Consider the following 26,532-nt stretch of genomic DNA (forward strand, 5'->3'; position numbering starts at 1 on the left):
CCTTCCCATCTGTTGTGTTATGCTGCTTCGGATAACACAGGCTGCTACTTGATGAGTCTTAACTAAAGGATGCTCCAGACTCTGAAATGAGTTCAACGTGTTTATTGAACTATTAACGCAGTTCTTAAATGAGTTTGACTCTGCTAATCTAACTGTAGTAACTCAGTCTAACTGTACCAGCTTGCTCTAAGCCACATGCTGGGGTGTGATGCTGCTGATCAACCCTGTCTAACTCTCTAGATGTCTGCCTGTGGAAAGAGGCAGGGTGAGTGCCTCATTTCTTTTTTAGTGTTTGTCATGCCCCCTTGTGGTGATGCCACCTGAGTGTCTTGACTGCCCATTGGTTGTGTTCTATTCTGATTGGTTGCATCTTTGCATATCATGACACCATCCCATGCAAAATGTTAGGCATTGCTTCTAACTAATATGCTTTCATTGGCAAACTAGTCCTTGTAGACTTAATGCAATTTATGTCATCGTAATGCCAGAGAAAGCAATGGTTACACTTGCCTTGAAATCATGCTGACCTTCGTGTAGGAACTATATACACCAGAGACAGGAGACCAGCTAATCTCTGTTCCAGTCAGATATTAACTTGCGAGCAGCAATATCCAGGAAGCAACAAGATACCATTATCTGTTTGAGGGAAAAATTGAGAAACTTGATGAAACCTTGACCTTTGGGGATCTTGATGGGCTGGATGTGTTTCCTCTTGTGGGTGAATGCCAAACTAGTGGTCACTGTTCGTTTTTTAAAAAGGGGCTCACCCAGAGGGAAATGAGTCTTTGGAACCTGCTTCCTAAAAAAGACAGTGGAAGCAAAGTCTGCTTTTAAAAACCGAAGTAAATTATATGATGAACAAAGGGTTACAATCAAATGGCTGTAAACTTATTGAATGGCCCGAGGGACAGAGTGGCATATTCCTAAAATTAATGTTTTTCTGTATTGCTCTTTGAAGCAATCTGGTGAGCCCCAGGAGGCTAGTTGGACTCTGTTCACCCAATTCATTTTTAACTGACTTCTGGTTGCAACAATCTTCCTCATGCCTGTTGGACACATCTGCAATCTATTGAAGATTAATTTTCTGAAGTACTGTCTAGCATCTTATTGCTTGTCTAGCTCTGCTAGATGATCAGTATGGGCTAACTTGCCAGTCTTTCCTGCCTTGGATATTAAAATGCCAGTGCTCTGCTCACATCTTTTCTCATTTATAGCACAATCTTTGACTATATTAAATTATCTAAATTGTTCAATTAGACCAAGGCAGATATCGGGATTTGCCAACCACCCCGCCACGTGTTTTTCCATGGCAAGTCAATGCACTCGGGATTCTACTGACCCCTGTTGATGGGATTTCCTGGTAACAGCATTCCTCATCTCCAGGAAACCTGTGCACGGGTGTGGGACTGGAATTTCCTGCCAGTGTGAACAGCTGGCAAATCCTGCCCTTAACGGTCAAAGAGGTGACTGAGTCTCCTTTTACAATATGTAATTTGTGTTTCCAGAAAATGCAAGTAATACTACTGAGCTGAATGTGTCAACAATCATGTGGAGATGCTGACACTGGGGTGGGCACAATAAGAAGTCTCAACATCAGGTTCCAACAGGCTTATTTGAAATCACAAGCTTTCGGAGCACTGTTCCTTCATTAGGTGACGTGGACAAATGGTATCTTGCTTCGTCCAGGATATTGCTGCTCGCATGTTTCAATGAGACTGAACAGATAGATTAGCTCGTCTCCGCTCATTGCGTGTAGCTATTTTTAAAGAAAAATGTTTATTCAAATTTTCCAACAATTTTTAACAAACCCCCCACCCCCCATAACAAAAAAAGAAACACACAACAGTCAAAAATTATACAAAACTTATACATTGGGTTTCCCCATATACTGTAACCCCCCCATATACAGTAACCCCCCCATATGACATTCAAAGGTACCCGTAGGGAAGCCCCCCCCACCCACCCAAATTCCCCCCCTGAAAGAGACCCCACCCCCACCCTTGGGTTGCTGCTGCTGACCTTCTAACGCTCCGCATGATAGTCTAGGAACGGTTGCCACTGCCTGAAGAACCCCTGCACAGACCCTCGTAAGGCAAACTTTATCTTCTCCAGCTTAATGAACCCTGCCATGTCATTTATCCAGGCTTCCACACTGGGGGGGGGGGCTTTGCGTCCTTCCATAATAGCAAGATCCTCTGCCGGGCTACCAGGGACGCAAAGGCCAGGATACCGGCCTCTTTCGCCTCCTGCACTCCCGGCTCGTCCGTTACCCCAAGTAATGCCAACCCCCAACTCGACTTGACCTGGACTTTCACCACCTTGGACATAGTCCTCGTGAAACCCCTCCAAAACCCATCCAGTGCCGGGCACGACCAGAACATGTGGACGTGATTTGCCGGGCTTCCCGAGCACCTCCCACATCTGTCTTCCACCCCAAAGAACCTACTCAACCTCTCCCCTGTCATATGTGCTCTGTGAGTACCCTTGAATTGTATTAGGCTGAGCCTGGCGCAAGAGGTGGAAGAATTAACCCTACTCGGGGCATCAGCCCACAGACCCTCATCTATCTCCTCCCCAAGCTCCTCCTCCCACTTGCCCTTTAGCTCCTCTTCCTCGGCCTCCTCCTCTTTCAGCTCCTGGTAGATCGCTGAGACCCTGGCTACCCCAACCCATACACCCGAAATCACCCTGCCCTGGGTCCCCTGTGCCCGGGAGCAGCGGGAATTCCCTCACCTGCCACCTCTCAAACGCCCTCATCTGCATATACCTGAAAGCATTTCCCGGGAGTAACCCAAACTTCTCCTCCAGCGCCCCTATGCTCGCAAACGTCCCATCTCTAAACAGGTCCCCCATTCTTCTAATCCCTGCCCGATGCCAGCTCCGAAACCCCCCATCCATCCTTCCCAGGACGAACCGATGGTTCTCCCGAATCAGGGACCAAACCGAAACTCTCACCTCGCCCCTGTCATCTCCACTGCCCCCAGATCTTCAATGTCGCCGCCACCACTGGACTCGTGGTGTACCTTGTCGGCGAGAGCGGCAGTGGTGCCGTTGCCAGCACCCTCCGGCTCGTGCCCACACAGGACGCCATCTCCAACCTCTTCTACACCACCCCCTCTCCCTCCATTACCCACTTACAGATCATCGCCACATTGGCAGCCCAATAATAGCTGCACAAATTCGGCAGAGCCAGCCCTCCCTGTCCCTACTACGCTCCAGAATCACCCTCTCTACCCTCTGGATCTTATTTGCCCACACAACCCATAATGCTCCTACCTACCCGTTTGAAAAAGTCCTTGGGAATCATAACGGGAAGGCACAGGAACACAAAGAGAAACCTCGGGAGGACCATCATTTTAACCGACTGCACCCTGCCCGCTAGCGAGTGGCAGCACATCCCATCTTTTGAAATCCTCCTCCATCTGCTCCACCAACCACATCAAATTGAGTTTGTGCAGGGCCCCCCAACTCCCAGCCACCTGGATCCCTAAGTACCGAAAGCTCCTTTCTGCCCTCTTCAACAGCAGGTCGTCTATTCCCTTTACCTGGTCCCCTGGATGCACTACAAAGAGCTCACTTTTTCCTACATTGAGCTTATACCACGAAGTTCCCAACCTCCCTTAAGATCTGCATGACCTCCACCATCCCCTCCACTGGATCTGCCAGATACAGCAAAAGGTCGTCTGCATACAGCGACACTCGACGCTCCTCTTTCTCTTTTCTCCCCCCCCCCCCCCCCCTGACCACCCCCCCCCTCCATTTCCTGGACTCCCTTAATGCCATGGCCAGAGGCTCAATTGCCAGTGCAAACAACAAGGGGGATAGGGGGCACCCCTGCCTCGTCCCCCCGGTACAGCCGAAAGTACTCCGACCTCCGCCGATTCGTAGCCACACTCTCCACCGGGGCTCTATCTACCAACCTGACCCAGCTGATGAACCCCTCCCCGAACCCAAACCTCCGCAGCACTTCCCAAAGATACTCCCACTCCACCCGGTCGAAGGCCTTCTCCGCGTCCATAGCTGCCACTACCTCCGCTTCTCCCTCCACTGAGGGCATCATAATCACGTTGAGGAGCCTCCGCACGTTAGTATTTAGCTGCCTGCCCTTTACAAATCCCGTCTGGTCCTCATGAATCACTCCCGGGACACTGTCCTCCATTCTCATACCCAGCACTTTTGCCAGCAACTTGGCATCCACATTTGAGGAGTGAGATCGGTCTATACGACCCACATTGCAGTGGGTCCTTGTCCCGCTCCAGAATCAGGGAGATCAGTGCCCCAGACATTGTTGGGGGCAAGGTCCCCCCTCCCGTGCCTTATTGAAAGTCCTCACTAGCAACGGGCCCAGCAGGTCCACGTATTTCCTGTAAAACTCGACCGGGAACCCATCTGGCCCCTGGGGCCTTCCCTGCCTGCACGCTCCTCCAGCCCAATTGGCGCCCCTAAACCAGCCACCTCCTGCTCCTCCACCCTCTGGAACCTCAGCTGATCCAAAAATCGTCGCATCCCCTCTTTTTCTCCCTCTCTCTCTCCTTTCCCCCCCCTCCCGCGGGGGGCTCAGATCTGTACAGATCCCCATAGAAGTCCCTAAATACCTTGTTTATTCTCCCCGCACTCCGCACCGTATTCCCCCCCGCTATCCTTAACTCCACCTATCTCCCTCGCTGCCTCTCTTACAAAGCTGGTGTGCCAGCACCCGACTCGCCTTCTCCCCTTACTCGTACGTCGCCCCCTGTACTTTCCTCCACTGTGCCTCTGCTTTCCCTGTGGTCAACAGGTTGAACTCCGTCTGGAGGTTCCGCCGCTCCCTGAGTAGTCCCTCCTCGGGGGGGCCTCTACATATCTCCTGTCCACCCTTAGATCTCCCTCACCAACCGCTCCCTCTCCCTGCCCTCTCTTCTCCCTGTGGGCCCTGATGGAAATAAACTCTCTCCCCTGACCACCGCCTTCAGTGCCTCCCAGACTACCCTCACCTGCACCTCTCCGTTGTCATTGGCCTCCAAGTATCTCTCAATGCACCTGCCTGCACACCACCTCATCTGCCAATAATCCCACATCTAGATACCACAGCGGGCACTGGTCCCTCTCCTCCGCTAACTCCAGCTCCACCCAGTGCGGGGCGTGGTCTGAGACGGCTATGGCCGAATACTCTGTTCCCTCCACTTTCGGGATTAGCGCCCTACTCAAAATAAAAAAATCTACCCGGGAGTAGGCTCTATGGACGTGGGAAAAGAATGAAAATTCCCTGGCCTGGGGCCTGACAAACCTCCATGGATCCACTCCTTCCCCCCCCCCCCCCCCCCCAAAAAAAAAAATCTGGTCCATGAACCCCCTAAGCACCTTGGCCGCAGCCGGCCTCTTACCTGTCCTGGACCTAGAGCGATTCAGTGCTGTGTTCAGCCCGTTCAGGCCCCTCACATTCCAAGTTATCAGCCGGATTGGGGGGCTACTTGCCCCCCCCCCCCCCCACCAGCCGACTAGCCATCTCCTTTTTCTAGGCCAGCCACGTGCCCGCACCTCCCGCACCCTCCAGTCCCCCAGGTGGCAGACCCCTGCCCCGACCACCTCTCCTACTTCAAGCTCCCCTTTGGCCAATGCAGCAGCAACCCTATCTTCTCTTCTCTTCTTCTCCCCCCCCCCCCCCCCCCCCCCCCCCCCCCCCCGGGCGCAGGATGGCCCCCATCCTTCCCTAGCGCGGGAAAAAGCCCGCGCTTTCCTGAGCCTGCCCCCCCCCCCGGCGCAGCTCCTTTTGCGGCCTTACCCCAATTCCCCGGGCCTCCACTCCCCCTCTTACTTCGTGGGGGTCTGCCCCTCCAACACCGACGCCCACACACTCCCCATCAAATCCCTTCACCCATCCCCATCCAGCACCCAAACCAAAGGAACATTCCCTAAACATAATAAACACCATATACACAGTAAACATCCCCCCCCCCCCCCCCCCCCCACAACACACCCTCAATTTGAGTCCAACTTTTCAGTCCGTATAAAGTTCCATGCCACATCAGGCGTTTCAAAATAGTGATGCCGATCCTGGAACGTGACCCACAATCGTGCTGGCTGCAGCATACCGAACTTCACCCCCTTCCGATGGAGCACCGCCTTAGCCCGATTGAAACCAGCTCTCTTCTTAGCCACCTCTGCACTCCAGTCCTGGTAGATTCGGATCTCTGTGTTCTCCCACCTGCTGCTCCGCTCGTTCTTGGCCCACCTCAGGACACACACTCTGTCCATAAAGCGGTGAAACCTCACCACTACAGCCCTTGGCGGCTCGTTGGCCTTGGGTCTCCTTGCTAGAACCCGGTGAGCCCCTTCTAGCTCCAGAGGCCTCTGGAAAGCTCCCGCGCCCATCAGTGAATTGAGCATCGTGCTCATATGTGCCCCTCCACTCCTTCGGGGAGACCCAGAATCCGAAGATTCTTCCTACTCTACCTATTCTCCAGGTCCTCAAATCTTTCCACCCACCTCTTGTGCAGCGCCTCCACCTTCACTGCCAAGCCCAAGATCTTGTCCTCGTTCTCCGAGGCTGTTTGCCGCACCTCCCGGATCGCCGCCCCTTGGGCCTTCTGGGTCTCCACTAGCTTCTCAATCGCCGCCTTCATTAGCGCCAGCATTTCGGTTTTCAGCTCCTCAAAAGCAGCGTTTAAGAAACCCCCGCTGCTCCTGCGACCACTGCACCCATGCTGCTTGATCTCCACCCGTTGTCATTGTTTTTTCTCCCTCTTTCCGCTGCTCCAAGATCACTTTTCACCGCTCCACACCTGGTCCAATCCATATACTGCCGGGGGGGGGCCTTGCTGTCACCTTCCCACACTGGAAGCCGTTGAACAATTGCCATTGGGGCCCCTCTAGAGAGCCCAAAAGTCCGTTCCCGGCGGGAGCTGCCGAACGTGCGACCTACCTAGGTATAGCCGCAACCGGAAGTCTTGCGTGTAGTTATTACACAAGGTCAGCGTGGTTTCAAGGCAAATGTAAACCATTGCTTACGAGGACATACTTCACCTGATGAAGGAGCAGCACTCCCAAAAGCTTATGATTTCAAATAAACCTGCTACACTTTAACCTGATGTTGAGACTTTTGTAGGGCATGGGTTAAGTGTTTAGTGTAGACATTCTTTTTAGTACCAAGCGAGTAAGAGGAATGGATATGGCTTGAACAATATGCACTCATTCTCTTCAGGGCAAGCTATTGAACTCTAGCTTTGTTCACCTAATTTTCTAACCGTGAGGACTTTGGAACAAACTAATAAAACTGGTTGATTTTAAAAGCAAATCACTGCAGATACTGGAATTGAAGCAAAAACAGAAAATACTGGACAATCTAAGCAGATCTGACAGCATCTATGGAGGGAGCACTCTGCTCCCTCCTTTTTCCACAGATACTGTCAGACCTGCTTAGATTGTCCTGTATTTTTGGTTTTTGCTTCAGATTCCTTTGATTCCACTATCTGCAGTGATTTGCTTTAATCTCCATGTTTAATTCACTGCCACTTCCAGGGATGCCTGCCCTGAAATACTGCTGTTCTCTCCAACAGGGTTTGCCACTCTATGAATTCAGGCTCGACAATTCTGAACTCTTTTTTTTTTTTTTTTTTTCTGCTGCCTCCATCCATGCTCATTTCTTCAGGCAGGAGTCTTCCCCTTGATTTATGTTCTAGTTGTAACATAAGCGGCTTCCTTGTGGTGCACTTGACAAAGGAAGGTTCAGACGTGGAGATAACTTCATGTTTATTAAACTATTTACACTTCTATTATTCGGGTTCGACACGACTGCTAATCCTACTATAGCTACCCAGACGGACTAACCAGTTGCTGCAATCCACGTGGTGGGTGTAATATTGAATCAGCACTGTGTCTCTACTCACTGACTGTCTCCACTGGAAAGAGGCAGATCATGTGTCTGGTGTCCTTTATATATGGGTTGGTGCAATGCCCTCCTGTGGCCGTGGCACCTCCTTGTGTATCGTGAATGTCCATTGGTCGTGTCCTATCTACCTGATCTATTGGTTGAGTGTGTGATGTCTTTGGTGCTCCCTCTAGTGTCTAGCCAGCCTACGTGCATTTACATTGATGCACATCACCACACCCCTCTTTGCTTCACACCCCACTCTCCCATTTCCTTGCCTTCAGTATTCTCCCTCTACCTGGACCCCTCTCTGGTCTCTTACCTGCTCTCTCTTTTCATTGGCTGTCTCAATTTCTCTGCTCCTCTCACCCACTTGAACCTGTCTCCTGAACTTGCAGCATTCCACTCTCTGGTCAAACCCAGACTTTGCCATCAAAGCTGTCACTGACCTCTACTTTGCTGAAGCCCAACTCTCAGACACTTCCTCCTACCTCTCCCTGGGCCATGACCCCAGAACACAGACTATCACTTGTTTCCAGGGCTGTCACTGACCTCATCTCCTCCAGAGATTCCTCCACAACTTTCATCCTCAGTCTCTCAACCTCCGCTCACTTCAACCTCCCCAAAATCCACGGACTGGTATGCCTGTGTCAGCCTGTTCTGCCCCATCAAACTAATCCCTTCCTAAATTGACTATATTCTCTCCTCCTTGTCCAGTCACTTCCCACCTACATCTACAATTCCTCTGACACCCCAGGTCCTATCCACAACTTCCAGTTCCCCAGCTCTAACCTCCTCCTTTACCATGGACATCCAATCCCCCTCTATCTCTTTTGACGAGCACCCAATTATTTTTTCCAATTAAGGGGCAATTTAGCATGGCCAATCCACCTAACCAGCATATCTTTTGGGCTGTGGGGGTGGAGCCCATGCAGACATGGGGAGAATGTGCTAACTCCACACTGACAGTGGCCCTGGGCTGGGATTCAAACCCGGGTCCTTGGCGCCTCAGTCCCAGTGCTAACTACCTCGGTTACTTGAACAGAGGCCTGAAACAATCCCCTCCATCTGGCTGAACTTGTCCTCTCTTTGAACAATTTCTCCTTTTAACTGTCTCTCTTCCTCCAAATCGGAGGTGTGGCTATAGGTACCCACATGGGCCCCAGTCTCTGGGGAAATTGGAACATTTTCAGTCCTACTCTGGCCTCCTACCACAACTCCAAAAGTGTTTTGGTGCTGTTCTGTGTTCCTGTCTGGACCTGGAAAATTGTTATAATATTGCATCCAACTTGCATCCCTCTATCACCTTCAGTTGGTCCATCTCTGACACTTCCTTCTCTGACCCCTCTTTCCATTTCTGGGGATAGACTTGTCACCTCGTATCCATTTGAAAGCCCAGACTTCCACCGCTACCTCAACTGCAGCTCTTCACGCGCCACATTCTGTAAGGACTCCATCCCATTCTCCCAGTTCCTTTGACTCCATCGTGTCTGTTCCTATGCCACCTTCCAATAAAAAAAGTGTTGTTGACATGCTGTCTTTCCATCTTCAATCATGGTTTCCCACCATTGTGGTTGACCCATTTCCTGCATCTTGCTCTCACCACGCCTCCCTCCCAGAACCAGGCCAGGTCCCCCTTATCTTCATTTTTCACTGCACCAACCTTTGTATGACAAGAGTCATCCCCTGCCAGTTCCACAACTTCAGCATGATGCCACTATCAAACATGCCCTGCCAGCATTCTGCAGGCACTGTTACTCTGGAATACCCTGGTCCACTCCTCCATCTCCCACTGCACCTTCCCATGCAATCGCAGAAGGTGCCACATCTGCCCCTTTACCACCTCCCGGTTCACTATCCAAAGGCAATTGCACTTGTCAGGTGAGTCAGCACCTCCATCTCCTTCAATCTGGTCTATTTGGTGCTCCCAATGGAATCTAATCTACTTTGAAGAGACTAAATGCAGATCAGTGACCGTTTTGCAAAACTCCTTCAGACTGTCTGCAAGCAGGACTTGGACCTTCCTGATACTTGCCATTTCAACTCTGTCCTGCTCTTCTGTCCACATGTCTGTCTTTTGCCTGCTGCAATGTTCCAGTGAAGCCCAATGCATACTGGAAGAACATCACCTCTTCAGATTAGGCATATTACAGCCTCCTGGATGTAACAAATATAGTTCGACTTCAGACTATGAACACTCCTCCACCGTCACCCTATTTTTATTTATCAATTTGTTTTCAGTTCTTCCATCGTCACCATTGACCCCCAACCCCGTCCAATTTGGGTCATCTGTTCCGTTATAAGTTCTTTGACACATTGCTTACCCATTGCTTCCCCATTTTCTGCCATTAACATATTCTGATCTCTTAATGTGCCACTATCCGCACCCTTCTTAGCCTTGATCACCACTTTCCAAGACATAGTCAATCTCTACCTATACTGGCCCTCTATCCAGCCCCACTGTTCCACACCCCCCTCAACCGTATAAATACAATCCTATGTTCCCCTCTAGCGTTGACAGTCATCCAGACGTGTAAGGTTGTCTCCCTTCTCTCCACAGATGCTGTCAGACATGTTGAGAGTCCACTACTTTTTGTTTGTAATGGAACCCGTCATAGAAACATAAAATTTACAGTGCACAAGGAGGCCATTCAGTCCATAGTCTGCACCGGCTCCTGGAAAGAGCACCCTCACTTAAGCCCATACCTCCATCCTATCCCTGTAAACCAGTAACCCCACCTAAACCAATTTAACATGGCCAATCCACCTAACCTGCACGTCTTTGGACTGTGGGAGGAAACCAGAGAACCCGGAGGAAACCCATACTGACATTGGGAGAACGTGCAGACTCCGTTGGGACCCTATGAAGTAACTGTTGACCACTGTGCTACCCATAGGTTGATCGGGCTGAGTTGCCAGTGCCTTGGTCGATGTGGGTGGTCAGGCTTCTTTCCTTTTTTATTGGCTTTGTAGCGGTTTGGTACAACTGAGTGGCTTGCTTGGCCATTTCAGAGTGAACTACATTGCTGTGGATTTGGAGTCGCATGTAGGCCAGCCAGACCAGGTGAGGACGACAATAGCAGGTTTCTTTCCCTAAAGTGTGTTTATGACAATTGTTCCATGGTCTACATTAGACTTTAAACTCAACATTTAGAATTATTGGATTCAATCTGCAATGGTGGGATTCGAACCCGGGTCCCCAGAGTACCCTGGGTCTCTAGATCACCAGTCCAGTGACAATACCACTATGCTGCCACCTCTGTTGAGAATTCAGAATGTCGAAATTACCTAACAGCAAATCTCTCGGGACTTCTGGGAAGAAACCAGAGCACCCGGAGGAAACCCACGCAGACATGGGTAGAACATCTCTGCACAGACAGTGACCCAAGCCGAGAATCGAACTTGGGACCCTGGTGCTGTGAAACGAGTGCTAACCACTGCTACTGTGCCGCCACATGTGTACTTTGAATAACGTTCTGCATAAATGTCTTGGGCTTGAGGTAAATCTCAGCTGGTCAAGTAAACTTTGAGGGACGCTAAGTTTCCTCTCTTTATTAGGAGAGGAACCATACTTGATCTTCACTAATCGCCATGATATCAGAAAATTGGGATTACACCACAAAGAGTACAGTCAGGTCGTCGCACAATTGAGAAATGCTGTCGCGCTGGATATTGATGTGGCAGAGCAGCTGATCTTCTGGGCTGACTTGGGACAGCAGTCGATTTTCAGGTAATTCAAGTTCTAATTTATTGTCTTGCATCTTGTAGCTGACCTTGTCCAAAACTGCCCTAGCTAGCTCCAGTATCCAATTTTGGACAAGTTTACAAGTGACTCTGTCTCCTTTGAACACTTGTAGCTGATTTCATTTTATTTCCAGCAATGTTTAGTTGATCTACAGGTGGGTTTTTCATACTTTTAAATGAAACCAATAATCACGAAGACATTTACCTGTCAAATTGTCTTATTTTGTTTAAACCTCCTCTTCAAATCATGATCATTACTTACAACATGATCCAGGGAGCCATTCAATTACTTAATGTCAAATATGCCAAACCTTTTTGACTCCACACCAAAAATAGAAGTGTTTCGGAAGCATGTCAAGGTGCAGCCTACATGGTGACTTGAAATCAATTGTAATCATACAGTATTGTGGCGCTTAATCCATATGTAAGTTTGTTTTGACATTTGCATGCAAGAATAAATGGTTGGGGTTTGTTTACTTGATTTTTTTTTTTCTCTGCAGTATGGTGATGGAGAAGCACAAAGGCAGCACTGGTATTTCCAGGATTGTTAACAATGTACAAATTCATGTGGGAATTGCTGTTGACTGGATCTACAACAATATTTACTGGACTGATATGGGTGCTAAGACCATATCTGTTGCAAGCTTTGATGGATTCCGAAGGAAAACCCTCTTTGACCGCAACCTGAGGGAACCAGCTTCTGTAGCAGTTGATCCACTACTGGGGTATGAGCCTTGCCTTGAATCTACTATAGGGCATTGAATTAATTCGCTTTAGCTGGTGTTTTCAAATCTTTTGTGACCAAAGGTTTTTTGGATGATCCGGTACCCAACCAGATGACCCGGTAACTACAGATGCTCACTTATAGTTTGTATTTTGTATTACAAAATGATTTGGGCACAAGTTATTTTTTTCGTGTGCTGATATTTTTAGATTTGAGTTGACTACAACGATTTCATTCATTTTTTTTTTTACATTTCTCATCAAATATTTAACCAGTTCAATGATTTATTATTTGCCTCAGCCATTTGTAGTAAATGTATTGTCCTAACTCCCTTGAAGTTAATTCTGTTCTAACCCCACTGCCACCCCTCACAGCCCTGTTTTTCTGAATCACTAACCCAAAGCTACTACCCAATTTTATTAACTTGCATTTCCCTTGTTTAAATGCATGAAAACCCCCATATTTTTAGGCTTCACATCTGAAGCATGTTAATGCATACTCTGAATCTTTTTATGCATGTTTCATACTTCAAATCATTCCTAAACTGATTACCGACCCTAAACCGTATCTGCTCATTCATCATCACTTGTTTATATATTCATTGCATTAATGGCACTTCTCTGTCTGCTTGTCTATGCTTCTGTATCCAATCAATTTTATATTTGACTTCTGATGTATGCAAGTCTGCACGCTGCATATGGTTCAAGCATTTTTATGATTTGCTGGAAGGGCTGCTTGCATGTGCAAGATTGGAGCTTTTAAATTATCGTAACAGTAGTTCATTTGTATTTCAAATCACACCTAACAGACAAAGTCGGATATTAACTTTTTAAAAGCTATTTTCTTAACGCTTTCACATATTGCTGGACAACACCATATGATATGTACCCGTGCAATTCCTTCATTGGCTGCAACCTTCCGGCCATTCCGGCTGACAGGATCTTCCTGTCCTGCGAACGATGCACCCTTGCCATGTGTTTCTTGGCATCAAGGGGTGCATTCAACCGAACTGGACCAGAAGATCCTGCTGCTGGTCAGTGGTGGGATATGTGGAAAATCCCATCCATTGTGTACAAATGTGTTGGAACCTTGCAGTTGGAATTGAAATTTTGCTGTGTTTTTTTTGGTTCACCTGAATAACATAGTGACTTTAACATGTGGAACCATTTGTTAGTGAAGAATAGTAATTAGCTACTTTGTAAATTCAAAATAACTGCATTGGAGCCTTCATTAGTATTGTGCCTAAAGGAACAGTTCACTTTTTTTCCAGTCTCTGGCAATCCTGCAAAGAAATGCAGCTACCCGGAACTCTGTGATGGTAGCTTTATTCTAGGGTCAGATTTCAGAGTATTACATTTTCTAAAAGTGCAAAAGATTGTAGAAATGCAAGACTGGGAAAGAAACTAAAGCATCTACCCCCAAATATTTTGCTTCAAGAGGCAATCCGACCACAAAGTTGGAAGATGCAAGAGTAATTAATTGATTTATTGGCCAAATGTACAGCATCACTTTGCAAAAGCAACTGCACTTTTATCCAATATTACACCTGTACTTTTATTAATATTAATTAAACCAAGTCATTGGTGTCCAATTTCAGAAATTGGGGAACTTGTAAAGTAGGAATTCTGTTACATGCCCCAATTGTTGTTTAGCCACTGCCACGTGCCTCACTCTGACAAAGCAGCTATTTTGAGCCTATATTTGGAGCAATTGGCATGCTTAAAATTGTCTGGTGTTCTAATTGGCAACCAGGTATGGGGAAACTCTGTTCATATTACATTTGTGTTGACTTGATCTATGTTCTGCTGAGTTACCATACCAGTAGCAATGATATAGTGGAGAAATAGAAGATAGGGGGTGGGTTGGGGGCAGTTCTTGGTGCCTCTGCGCCCTCTTTATCTGCTGCCAGGCATCTTGGCGTTGAGGGTGAGGAGATATTTGTCTTTTTTTGCAGGCTAAATTCTGTAAAAGGTACCTGTTTTTCTGTCTTGCGGAGGAGAGCCACCTAATATGTGACTACTCGGCACATCTAACAAGAACATGGTTGACTCGTAACTATATAACTACTCAAGCATTTGGGGATGGGCAACTGGCCTTGTCATTGACACCATGTCCCATGAATGAATAATGGCCCACAATATCTTAAGTTTATAGATAAGCTATGCAAAGTCTTCTGCAGTTCAATTTTCAATCTTGTAGTAATCTCAGACCTGATTTGCGAATAGTTGGTAGGAATCTAAAATTGGGTGTGCTACCATTTCAGCATAACATAACTAGCCTTTTTGGAGAAAATGCTGTCCCATACAGCTGGGATCTCTAGGTGAAATAGCAGTGATATTTCATGTTGTATTTGCTGAAGCTTGAATTTTTTAACCTCATTTAAAGGTATATTTATTGGTCAGACTGGGGTGAACCTGCAGTGATTGAAAAAGCCGGAATGAATGGTGTTGATCGCAAGCTCCTCGTGACCAAAAACATTGAATGGCCAAATGCCATTGCACTTGGTGAGTAGACTTGTATAAAAGCAGATTTATTTTTATTGTCAGTTTCTGCTTCTACAACATAGTTTATTTGGTTCAATTTTCTCATAGATCTTGTGAACAAACGTCTATATTGGGTTGACTCTAAGCTGCACACATTGTCAAGTGTGAACATGACTGGACAGGATAGAAGAACTGTGCTTTCCTCACATGAATTACTTGCTCATCCTTTTGGTGTATCAATATTTGAGGTAAGGTTTGATATGACAAGTGTGAAGTTGTATAAACATTGTTAAATGGTTTTGGAAAAAGTGACTGACACAAGTGTTATGAAGAGTTTTGGAAGATTCTTAGATTTTATGGAAACTCCAGAACTTGTATTAGATCCATCTGATATCTGCTCCTCATGCCCATCTACTTGCAGTCAAGGGGCAGATGGTCAATTTAAGATTGTTTATGCAGCATAAGGAAGACTACAGCTTATGCTGTTCAGGAGAACATCTAACCCCTGGTCAGTATTTCTGACCAATTATAATAGCTATTCATTATGCTAGATTTGTACTACTTTTGTGTATATTGTGTGGTAAATATTTATAGAAAAGCAAAATACTGCCGTGCTGCAAATCTGACCCAGTACAACGCATGTAAAGTTACTTCCACCCGCGAGTGGGTAGATTTGCAGCTAATATTGGCTTTCTTTGTCTGGAATGAACTTTGGAAGTGGTCTTATTTCAGGATCATGTCTTCTGGACTGACTGGAAATATAACACGATCTATCGTGCTGATAAATACACTGGAGAGGATCCGATCACTTTAATCTCCAATCTTAAGGAAGCTCAGGACATCATTGTCTATCATGAGCTTGTACAGCCAACAGGTAGGAAGTCTTATTTAATATCAATTAGCAAACCCTTTTTTACTAGTGGTGGTTTACTGTTTGGTTCCTACGGATCAATGACTTAAATCTATGCAATTCTGATGTAGCTAAAAATGAAACTAGCTGAAGTCCTTGATTGCCTTAATGTCAATTTTGGATCTCCAAATTGAGTTCACTTTTTTCAAATGTTGCAACAAAAAAAATTAACTTTTCAAAATGCAAATGCACTAATTTGGATGCTTACCTTGCCTATAGTGCACCTGAATTGACTGTTTATTGCACAAAATAATGGGGCAAGTTTGCTTCGTTTCAGGCTGTCTTCCACTTCAACTACTGACTCAATGATCATCAGGAGATGTAGGTGTCACTGGCTGGGCCAGCATTTATTGACCATCTCTAATTTGTCATTGAATGGAATGGTGCGTTCAAGCACATTGCTGTGGGCCTGAGCCACATGTAGGCCAGACCAAGTAAGGGTGGCAGATGGTTTATATGGGGATTGGCAATGGTTTCATGGTCATCATTAAAATTCCTAGTTTTAAAAATATATATTTATTGAATTCCAATCTCACCATCTGCCATAGTGGGATTCTAACCCCAATCCACTGCGCATTACCCTGGGTCTCTGGATTATTAGTCCAGTGACAACACCATTACACCTGGAGGGGGACCAATATTCTACAATGCAGATTTTCTAGTGCTACAAGGGAGGATTTAAACTAGATTGGCAGGGAGATGGGATCCTCAGCAGCAGGGAAGCAAATGAGGGGCTGAAAGGAGATGGAGTACTCAGCAGCGGCAAGCTAAATAGACATGATAGGCAGGGAGCAGGGAAAACCTGTTAGATTAAATTGCATCTATTTCAGTGCAAGAGGGCTGATGGGTAAGGCTGATGAACTAAGGGCATGGATCGGTACGTGGGACTGGGATATTATAACCTTAACTGAAACATGGCTAAGAGAAGGACAGGACTGGCAGCTTAATGTTCCAGGGTACAGGTGCTTAGAGGAGGGGAAGTTGCATTTTTGATTTAAGGGGGGGGGGGCATTACGGCAGTAGTCAGATTAAATAAGCGAGGGATCATTCAGTGAGTCTTTGTGGGTTGAACTAAGAAATAAGGGACTGCTGATATTATTGGGGTTGTACTGTAGGCCCACAAATAATTAGAACAAATATGCAGAGAAATTGGGGAGACCTGCAGGAGTAATGAGGTTGCCATAGTAGGGGATTTTAATTTTCCTAACGTTGCCATAGTGGGAAGATCTTGGATAGAAGTGTTCAGGAAAGTTTCATTGGGCAGTGTGTGTAGGGTCTGACTCTTAACGAGGGCAAAATTTGATCACCTTGTGGGAAATAGGGCAGGGCAAGTGACTGAGGTGATGGTTGGGGACCAGTGACCATAGTTCTGTTAATTTTTAAATAGTTATGGAAAGGGACAAAACTGGTCCACCAGTGCAAGTTCTAAATTGGGGCAAGGCAAATTTTGATGGATGAGTTCAGGGTCTATATTCCTGTTCGGGTGAAGGGCAAGGCTGGCAGAAGTAGGGAACTCTGGATGACACAACCTATTGAGGTTTTGGCCAGGAAAAAGGAGGAGGCATGGCTTGGGCATAAGCAGCTGGAATCAAGAATTCCCTGGTGGTGTACAGGGGATACAAGTAGGAGTGCGAAAAGGGGGCATTAGGTGGCTTTGGCTGAGGATTAAAGTTAATCCAAAGGGACTCTTCAAATATATTAAAGGAAAAAGAATAACTAGAGAGAATGGGACCCCTCAAGGACTGTAGTGGACATGTGTGAAATCGCAGGAGATGGGTGAGGTTCTTAATGAATAGTTCTCCTGTTTACTGTGGAGAAAGACACTAAGACTTGGGAACCTGGGAAGGTTAGTGGTGATATATTAGGGACAGTTTGCATTAGAGGTGATGGGATGTATTATGTATGAAGGTGGATAAATCTGGCCCTGACCAGATATATCCAAGAACACTTGAGGCTGGAGAAGAAATTGTGGGAGCCCTGGCTGAGATTTTCATTATTGTTAGCCACGGATGAGGTACCAGAAGACTGGAGGATAGCAAATGTTGTACCCTTATTTAAGAAGGGCTGCAAAGAAAAACCTGTGAATTATAAATTGGTAAGCAAGTTACTAGAGATGATTCTGAGGGATAAGATGTACAGGCATTTGGAAAGACTGGGTTTGATTAAGAACAGTCAGCACTGCTTTGTGCATGGGAGATCATGTCTTAAAACATTATAGTGACCAGGTAGGCTTGAGGGCAAGGCGGTAGACTTAGTCTATATGGACTTCAGTAAGGCCTTTGATAAAGTTCCACATGGTATGCTGCTCTGGAAGGTTAGATCACATGGACTCCAGGGAGAGCTGGAAAATTGGATATATAATTGGCTTAAAGATGGAAAGCAGAGGGTAATGGTGGAAGGATGCCTGTCGGACTAAGAGGCCTGTGACTAATGGTGTGCCTCGGGAGGTGGGGGGGGGTGGGGTCCGTGCTGGGCCCGTTGCTGTTTGTTATCTAATCTAGATTTGGATGAGAATTTAAAAGGCATGATCAGCAAGTTTGCAAATGACACTGGCATTGTAGACAGCGAGGAAGGTTATCAAAAATTGCAGCAGTATCTTGATCAGCTGGGGAAGTGGGCTGAGAAATGGCAAATGGTTCAATACAGATAAGTGTGAAATGTTACATTTTGGAAGGTCAATCAAAATAGGAGTTTCACGGTGAATGGTGGAACCTTGGAATATCGTGGAGCAGAGGGACCTTGGAGTTCAGGTGCACGGCTCTGAGGGTCAAGTCACAAGTAGGTAGGGCAGTGAAGAATGCTTTTGGCATGCTTGCCTTCATCAGTCAGTGCATTTGAGTATGGAAGTTGTGCTGCAATTGTACAGGACATTGGTTAGGCTGCATCTGGAGTATTGTGGTGTTTGGTTGACTTGCTATAGGAAAGATGTTAAACTGGACAGCGTGCAGAAGAGATTTGCAAGGATGTTGCCAATACTCCAGGGACTGAGTTTAGGGAGAGATTGGACAGGCTAGCACTTTTTTCTTTGGAGTGCAGGAGGGGTGATCTAGGAGGTGTATAAGATCATGTGAGGCATGGATAGGGGGAATGCACTCAGTCTTTTTCCCAGAGTTGGGGAATCGAGAATAGAGAACTGGAGGGCATAGGTTGGGAAAGAATTAACGGAAACCTAAGGAGCTACTCTTTCACACAGGGTGGTATGTATGTGGAATGACTATGTGGCATGCCCCTTTTGGGGGCAGCACGGTAGCACAGTGGTTAGCACTGTGGCTTCACAGCTCCAGGGTCCCAGGTTCGATTCCGGCTTGGGTCACTGTCTGTGCGGAGTCTGCACGTTCTCCCCGTGTCTGCGTGGGTTTCCTCCGGGTGCTCCGGGTTCCTCCCACAGTCCAAAGATGTGCAGGTTAGGTGGATTGGTCATGCTAAAATTGTCCTTAGTGTCCACAAAATGTTAGGTGGGGTTTGGGGGATAGGGTGGAAGTGAGGGCTTAAGTGGGTCGGTGCAGACTCGATGGGCCAAATGGCCTCCTTCTGCATTGTATGTTCTATGTCTATGTCTATGACCTGCCGGAGGAAGTGGTTGAGGCGATTATATTGGACAGATACATAAATAGGAAAGGTTAGAGGGATGTAGGGTTAGCTTAGATGGGTTTTTTGGTTGGCATGGACTGTCATGATATCCACATCAGCATATCATGGTGCAATCACGCACACATTGATGGACAGGCAGTTGGACCAACCAGCACACACATAACATCGCAGCCAATCACCAGTGAGAGCACACGCACTATAAAACCAGGAACACCACAGTTCCCGCTCATTCAACAGGAGATAGCACAGAGCTTGCAGTGTAACACTCAGCCATAGTCCATGTGCTGAGTGCCTCACTAAGATAGAGTGATAGGGCTGGATCCACAGGTTAGCTGGTGAAGCCAGAAGTTAGTTGTAACCATTGTTAAGACAATAAAACAGTTGTACCATCTACAGCCGTGTTGGATCATTTGTGCAGCAGAATACCCAACACGACATGGACCAGTTTGGGCAGAAGGACTTGTCTCTGTGCTATAGATTCTATGATACAAGATGATCTTTCAACAAGATGTGCTTAGATTGTGGTTTCCTTCTCATTCCACTTTAAGCTAGATGTGTTGTGATATGGGGCGGCATTCTTTGGACTAGCCTGTGGCAGGACCCGTTGTGAGTGAGAATGGAAAATTTGGAATTCCAGCCAATACTCCCTTAACCTTCAGCAGCTCTGGAAATCACAGCTGCAAATCAGAATGGAACATTTTGCCCACATGTAAAATATAGAATCTGGCAACATTTTTGGTTAAATTCTTGTTGCGGTTCATCAAATCCAGTAAAACTAAAATTAAAAGTTGATCCCAAACTCTGGCAGGAGAATTTAACAATGCACCCCCTCAACCCACTTGTACCACCCAGGTTTGTGTTGGCAGCCACAGATATCTGACATAGCGATAGCCATTGGCCAGTAACAGTCTGTTGAAAGCAATACTTCATCTGACAACATGTAGAAATTCTACTTCATTGTGTCTGTGTTGGTTCTGTCTGTGCAATTTGTCCAGTGTAACAAATCATGATTTTAAGCACAGATCCAATTTCCCCAATATTTACACTAGTTTGAAGAGATTGTTGTGGGGACTGACCCTGCATGAACCCAGGATGAATTAATGTTCAATCTCTGCTAATTGCACTCGCAGCGGGCCTTAAATGCTAGATTAAGCTGGTTCTTGGCACAAAACACATTATATTCAAAAATGTTTTAATATGCTTCCCCCTCTTTCTGTACACTGTCTCTGACTGCACGTGGTATTTATAATCTATTCCACTAGCTCCCTTTATCCATATTAAATTATCATTTTGCACATATCAAATTTTCAAAAGATGTTTTAAACCAGTGTAAATGGGCTATGTTTTATGGTCAATATTGCAATATGCAAATGAGCAGAACTGCTGTCCACAATGTAAACTGTATCGCATTAAGTGAGTAGCTATTTCTGCTGGTTTAAGTTCTTCGCAGTTCCTTAGTCACCTGTCCTTGCAGATTTGCATAACAGCAGTTTGCATTGGAAATATTTGAAATATATTTGGAGGTAATTGCCATTGTATTGGAGTAGAAGTTAATGTTAGATTTATTTAAAGAACCATTCGAACATCTTGCAATACTAAAGCCAGCTGTATTTTAGAGCACATTGTATTGATTTGGCCACAATAGGATGCATGAAAATTGAAAGGTGGCTTGGTTTAAACTGCATATTTTTCTATTGGTTCTCAAGACATGCTTTTGCTCGTCAGGTTGGTTTTGCCATACACTGCTAGTAGCAGTAATCCCACTGAGAAGGCAAATCTCTTCTTGCGATGTTTTGGACTGTTGGCTAAAAGTTTGAACTGTCATACATGAGGATATTGGCTGTGATCAACTTTTTTGATTGCCTTTTATTGAAAACTTCTTTCTAGGCAAAGACTGGTGCAATGAAAATCTGAAGAATGGAGGATGTAAATATATGTGTCTTCCAGCTCCTCTGATCAACAGTTACACTCCAAAATACACATGTGTATGTCCACCTGGAATGGAGTTGCACAAGGATGGACAGAACTGCAGAGCAGGTATGAGAATGAAATGCAAAAGCACTGCAGGTGCCGGAACTACAGAAATTCTGGAAATACTCATGGGTCAGGTAGCATTTAATGGGGCAAGTTACATTTTCTGTCGCCTGCAACATTAGCTCTCTTTCTCTCTTTCCTCCACCCCCACATGCAGACGCCCCCCTCCCCTGTTGGAGGGAGCAGATAGCACACTGGCTGTAAATAATAGTTAAACTTAGTAACTCCAACTTGCAAGAGTGTTATTAATGGACTGGTGAGGCAGTTGTTGGTAACCATTTACAAACTATTTAAATTTCAATTTGTAGATCACTCCACTCCAAATTGGGGACAGCGTAAGGAGGGAAGACTGACAATCAGACATGTAAAATGAGTAATTTCAATTTGGTGACTGAGCAAAATGGGTTATGTATGGGACAAAGCAAGAGGTTACGATTGAAGAGAGCTCGCATGGACCTTGGTTAAATTTATGAAGTACTGTGTATAGTTCTGGTCTCAATTATGCAAAAATGATGGCACAAAATTCCAAGCATGATTGGAGGTTGGGGGCAGCACGGTAGCCTTGTGGATAGCACAATTGCTTCACAGCTCCAGGGTCCCAGGTTCGATTCTGGCTTGAGTCACTGTCTGTGCGGAGTCTGCACATCCTCCCAGTGTGTGCGTGGGTTTCCTCCGGGTGCTCCGGTTTCCTCCCACAGTCCAAAGATGTGCGGGTTAGGTGGATTGGCCATGATAAATTGCCCTTAGTGTCCAAAATTGCCCGTGGGGTTACTGGGTTATGGGGATAGGGTGGCGGTGTTGACCTTGGGTCGGGTGCTCTTTCCAAGAACCGGTGCAGACTCGATGGGCTGAATGGCCTCCTTCTGCTCTGTAAATTCTATGATAATGATCTATGATAACAAAGGCAGGTATTTGCATCAAATAGTAGTTGAGGCGAATAAGATTCCTTTTAAGGGAAGCAAGTCATGAGGGTGAAAGCAACAAAATGCTGATGGGATTTAGATGAAGTAGGTGAGAAGAGATTTGTATGGAGCATAATCACCACGTTGGGCTGAATGACCTCTTTGTGCTGTAAATCCAATGTATTGTCATCAACTTTCTCATGTGGCGCGCTCTCGCTCTCGCTCTCGCTCTCGCTCTCGCTCTCGCTCTCGCTCTCGCTCTCGCTCTCGCTCCCCCCCTCCTTTCTCTCCCCCCTCCTTTCTCTCCCCCCTCCTTTCTCTCCCCCCTCCTTTCTCTCCCCCCTCCTTTCTCTCCCCCTCCTTTCTCTCCCCCTCCTTTCTCTCCCCCTCCTTTCTCTCCCCCTCCTTTCTCTCCCCCTCCTTTCTCTCCCCCCTCCTTTCTCTCCCCCCTCCTTTCTCTCCCCCCTCCTTTCTCTCCCCCCTCCTTTCTCTCCCCCCTCCTTTCTCTCCCCCCTCCTTTCTCTCCCCCCTCCTTTCTCTCCCCCCTCCTTTCTCTCCCCCCTCCTTTCTCTCTCCCCCCCTCCTTTCTCTCTCCCCCCCTCCTTTCTCTCTCCCCCCCTCCTTTCTCTCTCCCCCCCTCCTTTCTCTCTCCCCCCCTCCTTTCTCTCTCCCCCCCTCCTTTCTCTCTCCCCCCCTCCTTTCTCTCTCCCCCCCTCCTTTCTCTCTCCCCCCCCCCTCCTTTCTCTCTCCCCCCCCCTCCTTTCTCTCTCCCCCCCCCTCCTTTCTCTCTCCCCCCCCCTCCTTTCTCTCTCCCCCCTCCTCCTTTCTCTTCCCCCCCCTCCTCCTTTCTCTTCCCCCCCCCCCTCCTTTCTCTCCCCCCCCTCCTCCTTTCTCCCCCCCTTTCTTTCTTTCCCCCCCCCCCCCCCCAACACTTCGGCTGTCCAGCTCTAGCAATTAACCCCATTTGATCTCCAGGGTTGGCTTTTCTTCCTGACCTTGCACTGTTACCACCTGCAGTTCAATTTCCAGTCCACTGGTGGCAGCATCCTGAAATTCTGTGTCTCTCCTTCATTTTAATTTTCCTCGTCCACTGAGGAGGCTGTGGTGTTGTCGCTGTGCTAGTAATTCAGAGACCCAGAGTAATGCTCTGCAGACCTTGGTTCGAATCCCAGTTTAAAAAATCTGGAAGTAAAAGTCTACACGTGACCTTGATTGTTGAAAAAATCCATCTGGTTCAATAATGCCCTTTAGGGACTGAAATCTGTTGCCTAGTCTGGCCAACATGTGATTCCATATGAAATATGTGATTGACTCTTAAATGCCCTCAGGGGTAGGCAATAAATACGGGGCTAGCCAGCAATGCCTTAAATGCCTAATTGAATCGAAAGTGACAAGACATTTTAGTCCGTTCATAAGGCTGCCTTTTAAGTGAAATATAGTGAGCCTTCTGTGGTAATGTGCATCAATGTAAATGCACGTAGGCTGGCTAGACACTAGAGGGAGCACCAGAAACATCTCACACACAACCAATAGATCAGGTAGATAGGACACGACCAATGGACATTCACGATACACAAGGAGGTGCCACGGCCACAGGAGGGCATTGCACCAACCCATATATAAAGGACACCACACATGACCTGCCTCTTTCCAGTGGAGACGGTCAGTGAGTACAGAGACACGGTTGATTCAATATTACACCCACCACGTGGATTGCAGCAACTGGTTAGTCCGTCTGGGTAGCTATAGTAGGATTAGCAGTAGTGTCTAACCCGAATAATAGAAGTGTAAATAGTTTAATAAACGTGTTATCTCCACGTCTGAACCTTCCTTTGTCAAGTGCACCACAAGGAAGCCGCTTATGTTACACCTACAACATAACAAATCACCTTCAACATGGTAAATCGATATTTCAGGCATGTCTATCACAGTTTAGGTTAAAGATCCCCTAACTACTAGGTTAACTATCCCCTAACTATTCATCTTGAGCCAATAAGATCCTGTTTAAACAGTCAAAAATTCAACTCCAGATTAGTTGGGAATGTTCAATTTATATATAAATTGGCACCATGTGATGTTTCATGCTTTTCATGCCTTGGCCCCTATGTACTAGCCTGTGTAACACTGGATTTTATTTGGACATTACATATTCCAGCTACAATTCTGAGCCGAATATCAAACTTAGTCAAAAATTGGGAAGGTTATTCATTTTTGCAAACAATTGTGCTCTAGATTTAGTACAGTTTGAATACTAGAATGAGTTTTGCTTCACCCATTTACATCCTTTCTGTAGTACCGGTGTGAGCTGAAGGGTTGATCCCTGGCTGGGACAGACATGTCCTGATAAATCATTAAAAGCCAGTGATGTACTAGCTTCAGGAGGAAACCATTTCATGCAAAATTGTCGATTGCCTAGTCTTTAAAAGGAATTGGAGGATATTTGCTAATAAAGCAAATGCTTCTGCATTTGATCATCAGCAATTGGCTGTAGACCTAAAGATAGTAGTTTGATTCTTGGTCTGTATTTGTGGCCATGGTTCGTTTCAGCCCATAGCAGATGCTACAATTGAATTCAATGTAGCTTGTGGTGATCTCTGTAGGTGCATGCACACAAGGGGTTAATGGGTAGATAGCAGCACCACATGATCACCAGAGGGCTGGACCAACGGGTATGAAGGGCAGCCACACGGGGTCTCTGTGTCTCTCTCTCTCGGGTGTGCTGTGAACAGGGAAACATCAGAATCACATAGTGGAGTTACATTTAGTTACAATTGTTAAATCTTGTTATCCAATTCCTAGTTCCCATGTCAAGGTAAAGAACTTGCGCATTAATAGTTATAATTACTCAATAAACCTTTGTTACTGGACGAGTTTGAGTCTTCAACAAGATCCAGAGGACCTCGCCATCAGCCAAGGATTGAGTAACACATGTTATCGACCACGCAGGTAACACTATATAGCTCAGTTAGGTCTGGGAGGGAGGGGTAGGGAATAGATTCTGCTTGTGATCACCTGTTCTTGCTGTGCATGTGGAAGGACTGGGTCAAGCCTGGTTGTAGCCCAGTAGTTTTTTTTTCTGTTACACAAGCGGAGTTGACCTACCACAAGATTTTGACAGCAAGGCCGAATTGAATACTACTTGTTAATTTCCAATTTGATGCAATCTTTTGCAACTTCAATTTTGCATTGAAAACATTTCTCTATTTAACTACTTGTGGAATAAATAAACTGGACTAAGGGTGCAGTAGATGATTTCAATTGAATGTTTCATCCGAAGAGAACACTCATTCCTTAAACTGCTCATCAGTGAGAATATTAATTTTCAATCAATGCATGTTTCTAACTATAAATATTTTGTTTTAACCAGTTAAAACTACCTGTGGAGTGATAGAATTCAAGTGCAATGATGGGCAATGTATACCTAAGAGGTGGCAATGTGATGGTGAAGCTGACTGCAGTGATGGATCAGATGAAAGTGAAGAAGTTTGCTGTAAGTGCTTGGTCGTAGAGGGACTTGCCTATTGTAAGAACCAAATGAGATTTTGCTGCTTGTGAACATGGGAGTGTGCATGGATTAAGCAAGCTTCAAGTGTGTATTTGAACAAGGCTAACCTGCGCCTCTACATCTAACGTGCTTCCCTTCACTATGTTGCTTGTGCTTCCTCCTCCTCTTTCTCTCTCTCTCTCTCTCTCTCTCTCTCTCTCTCTCTCTCTCCTCTCCTCTCCCTCCCTCTTTCCTCACCCTCCCCCGCCCCCCAAACCACCTGCAACCAGTTAACGGCCATAGATGGTACAATCTGTCATTCTCTCTAAAACCCATTCGGCTAAAGTTGCGATTACTGATTTAAAATTCTACAGCTTGGTTTTCCTTGATTGTCTAAAAGTGTTAGTCAGGGCTTGTGGGACGGGTGCGGGGTGATCAGTTGTGACTTTCCAGTGTGGTCCTGATTGCAGAAGCACCCAATGCCCGCTATTGATACATTTGTTGAGAATGGCGTGGTTGCTGCCTTTCGTGAGCAGGAAAGGAGGCGGTGTGCAGTTTTCCGAAGCAGCTGTGTGCAGGTCACATGCCCTGCATGTTGTGACAACTGTCCTGTATGTATGTGCTTTTGGTGCCAAATCACCATGGAGAGCTGCTTCCATTTTCAAGCTACTATGCAGATAAATCATTTTCATACAAGAGACAGAAGGCCAGAGACACACGCACTGGATCTTCTGGCGAGGATCTCATAACTGAATCTGCTGAAGAGAGCTGCTCGGGAGAGCCCAGGGCAGGACAAAGCAGTGCTAGTGTTGGG

The 26,532-nt window shown here is 46.4% G+C and overlaps 1 protein-coding gene across 1 annotated transcript in view; it reads left to right on the top strand.

The window, feature by feature from the left end:
• Positions 1 to 26,532, top strand: part of LOC140430135 (low-density lipoprotein receptor-related protein 2-like) — an 80,692-nt gene that overhangs the window by 41,857 nt on the left and 12,303 nt on the right. The window contains 7 exon segments of the mRNA XM_072517646.1: positions 11,405 to 11,576; positions 12,091 to 12,315; positions 14,700 to 14,818; positions 14,906 to 15,045; positions 15,530 to 15,671; positions 21,186 to 21,335; positions 25,602 to 25,724. Of these exon segments, the coding sequence (XP_072373747.1) occupies positions 11,405 to 11,576; positions 12,091 to 12,315; positions 14,700 to 14,818; positions 14,906 to 15,045; positions 15,530 to 15,671; positions 21,186 to 21,335; positions 25,602 to 25,724 (1,071 nt within the window).

The sequence above is a fragment of the Scyliorhinus torazame genome, chromosome 9, assembly GCF_047496885.1.
Source record: "Scyliorhinus torazame isolate Kashiwa2021f chromosome 9, sScyTor2.1, whole genome shotgun sequence".
NCBI classification, from domain to species: domain Eukaryota; kingdom Metazoa; phylum Chordata; class Chondrichthyes; order Carcharhiniformes; family Scyliorhinidae; genus Scyliorhinus; species Scyliorhinus torazame.